This window comes from Lactuca virosa, chromosome 5 (genome assembly GCF_052849685.1).
Source record: "Lactuca virosa cultivar CGN04683 chromosome 5, Lactuca_virosa_CGN04683_v6, whole genome shotgun sequence".
Taxonomy (NCBI): domain Eukaryota; kingdom Viridiplantae; phylum Streptophyta; class Magnoliopsida; order Asterales; family Asteraceae; genus Lactuca; species Lactuca virosa.
Genome location: NC_136430.1, coordinates 278,416,081 through 278,419,386, shown reverse-complemented (window position 1 = coordinate 278,419,386; position 3,306 = coordinate 278,416,081). Strand labels below are relative to the sequence as shown.

The window sequence follows — 3,306 nt, the reverse complement described above, 5'->3', positions numbered from 1 at the left end:
TTTGGTGTGCACACATAATAGATAACTCTATTTTGGGTTCTATAAGATCATCGTCCACACATCGTTGCTTATGACAAATCTTCTTCTTATTTCTTTTGCTACAAGTTATTCGATGTACATATCTCCATGGTAAATTATGATGGTGTTTTAATATATTGTTTACGTTGCTATATTTCATTTTAAACGTTTAACATAATCCAATATCATTTAGCTGTTTATAGTTGCACAAAATGAGGAGCAATTCTGTAATGAAACATAGTACAAGGACTGTTTATATAAACTTTACTTGTCTCACGTGAATCAAACATCACTTTGGGTCCTGGGGATAACGAGGGGCCGAAACGACTTCTATCCATAAAGGGGGCGAGAAGAGGGGTTTATGTGTTATCATTTTAAACCCCGCTGAATCGAATCGATATTTTATGGTTCTCTTTAGAGCAACCCACTCTTGTCTACCCTCTTAAATCTCCAAAAGGTTTCGTGAATCGGCCATTTTTCTGCTTCCAATGGCTTGCAGACTCGCTGATTCTAGTTTCCTTTTGAAGGTAACATGCATTCCGTCAATCTCTGAAGCTGAATTTGTTCATTTTAGACACTGTTTGATGTTCCTTGGTTAATTTTGATTTTAGGGTCCCCAACAAAAGCGAATTCATGGACATAGATTTGTGTCACTGTATCCAACAGGTATGAATCCTTACTCTCGTGGTGTAATTTGGAGATTTGGGGTTTTATCGTCTCAATGCATTAGTAAAAAGACGCGGTCTTAAACAGTTAAACATTTAAGTCTGTTCATTAGAATCGATGATTTTGCCCAATATCAGGTTGTGATGGCTTTGTGGTTATAGATATGTAAACCTCCATGTGGTAAACAGACCTATATATTGCTTCCTTGATGTCAAACATAGTCGATGAATGATGATATTGAATGTTGTTCCTATAGTAGAGTGCTATCTAGACCTGCAAAACCAGAATCCCTAATGGGATTAGGACCTTAGACACCAATTAAAAGAGATTAAGAGTAAGAAGAAAGAGAAGTAGCTAATTACTATAAACGTGATAAAGGTGATAGTGGTGTTTTATGCATGTTTACTTGTTTTTAGGCTGCAAGTCTTACTTCATCCTATAACCACAAAATATAGAAATGTATGAAATCCATGAACTTAGTAAACACACTATTTTATTTTTAACCTTTTGATGGTCATTTATTTATACCAAGTTATTCTTCATTCTTCAAGTTAATTACAAGAAAAATGAATTTATCTACTATACTGCCCTTTTTCCTTTTTTCTTTACTATTGTTAGTTTTTTATAGTTAATTAAGTATTGTAACTTCTTACAATACTTGCTTGATTAGACAGGCACATCTCTTTTAAAGTGGGAAGCTCTACCTCAACACAAGCCCAAAACCCAAAAATATGTAATTCCTTTACGGAAGGGTAAAATAGTCAAAGCAGTAGCCAGTCCTATCACACCACCATTACCATCAGACAGTGCAGAAAGAAGACAAGAATTATGTGAAAATTACGGTTTTAGACAAATTGGAGAATCACTTCCAGATAATATCACATTGAAGAACATCATCGATACTCTTCCCAAATCCGTATTACACTCTTACTTATTAATTTTTATCCTTTTATTTTAAACATATTCATCTCTCATACTTCATATTTTTTTTTCTCAAAAGGTATTTGAAATTGATAACATGAAAGCATGGAAATCGGTTTTGATATCTACCACTTCATATGCATTGGGGCTTTTCATGATTGCCAAATCCCCATGGTATCTTCTTCCTTTAGCTTGGGCATGGACAGGAACTGCAGTTACAGGGGTAAAATCGTAAATAAACATATTTTTTGAGTTTCTTGTAATCAATCTAAACTTTTTTTTTTCTTCAAAAGTTCTTTGTAATAGGTCACGATTGTGCACACAAATCTTTCTCAAAGAACAAATTATTAGAAGATATTGTTGGAACTTTGGCCTTTTTACCCTTAATATACCCCTATGAGCCATGGCGCTTCAAGCATGACCGACATCACGCGAAAACAAACATGTACGTGTAATTGTAATTGTAATTGTATCATTTAAAAATGACCATAATACCCTTTTACAATAGAAGCTCAATTTTATTTTAAGTTTCGTTTAGGTTAAACGAAGACACAGCTTGGCATCCTGTAATGAAAAAACATTTTGATGAGTCACCATTTTTCAAAAAGGCAATTGTATTTGGATATGGTCCTATTCGCCCCATCATGTCTATATCACATTGGTAAATTTTCCATATATAAATTATTTTTCGACGTTTGGATATGAAAAATAGTTAAAAAATACATATTGTTGATTACTTTATATTGTTTTCAGGTTAATATGGCATTTTAATTTGAGTAAATTTAGATCAAATGAAATTGGAAGAGTTAAAATTAGTCTGGCTTGTGTTTTCGCATTTATGGCAATTGGATGGCCGTTGATTGTGTATAAAGTCGGGATAGTTGGATGGATAAAGTTTTGGCTAATGCCGTGGCTGGGCTATCATTTTTGGGTAATACGAATTTCCTGTGTCACTGTTAATGTCATTGTCACTGTTACTGTCAGTGTCAGTGTCAGTCTGTCACTGTGTAGATGTTATTGTGTTTACAGATGAGCACTTTCACGATGGTTCACCACACGGCGCCTCACATACCTTTCAAATCGTCGGAAGAGTGGAATCCGGCTCAGGCCCAACTTAGTGGAACCGTGCATTGTGATTATCCTCGATGGTATTTTTTTTAAACTATTATTTTTAAATCATTTAAACTAATATTTTTACTCTAATACTTTTTTCTTTTTTTTTTTAATTATTGTATACAGGATAGAGATCCTTTGTCATGATATCAATGTTCATATTCCTCACCATGTCTCCTCAAAGATTCCAAGCTACAATTTGAGAATGGCTCATAAAGCACTTCAAGAAAATTGGGGAAAAGTAAGTTTTTTTTTTTTTTTTTTCATTAAGTAAAAAAGAAACTTAATTATTTTTGTCTGTATGAATTGTGATACGCAACACAGTATATGAACGAGGCATCATGGAACTGGCGGTTAATGAAGACAATCTTGACAGTCTGCCACGTGTACAATGAGGAGCGTAATTATATCTCTTTTGAAGAGGTTGCTCCTGAGATATCGGAGCCGATCAGATTTCTTAGACGGGTTATGCCCGATTACGCCTAATATTTTGTTTTTTTAATTTTTGTTTGAGGTTATTTATTTTTAATTGTTTATTTGCTTTTCTTATTTATACTATTTTTCTGAATAAAGCTTCTTGTTGGCTCA

At 33.8% G+C, this 3,306-nt stretch overlaps 1 protein-coding gene across 2 annotated transcripts; it reads left to right on the top strand.

The window, feature by feature from the left end:
* The first annotated feature begins 355 nt into the window (after positions 1–355).
* Positions 356–3,306, top strand: FAD6 (fatty acid desaturase 6). 2 transcript variants are annotated; one of them, XM_079051513.1, is made up of 10 exons: positions 356–545; positions 630–684; positions 1,355–1,600; positions 1,685–1,828; positions 1,899–2,050; positions 2,144–2,266; positions 2,359–2,536; positions 2,635–2,753; positions 2,845–2,959; positions 3,043–3,306. In XM_079051513.1, exons 2-10 carry the CDS (start codon positions 652–654, stop codon positions 3,202–3,204), a joined length of 1,272 nt encoding a protein of 423 aa, XP_078907639.1. In that variant the 5' UTR covers positions 356–545; positions 630–651; the 3' UTR covers positions 3,205–3,306. The 2 variants fall into 2 exon arrangements, with proteins under 2 accessions (XP_078907639.1, XP_078907638.1); XM_079051512.1 differs by having other exon boundaries at positions 357–545; positions 1,359–1,600.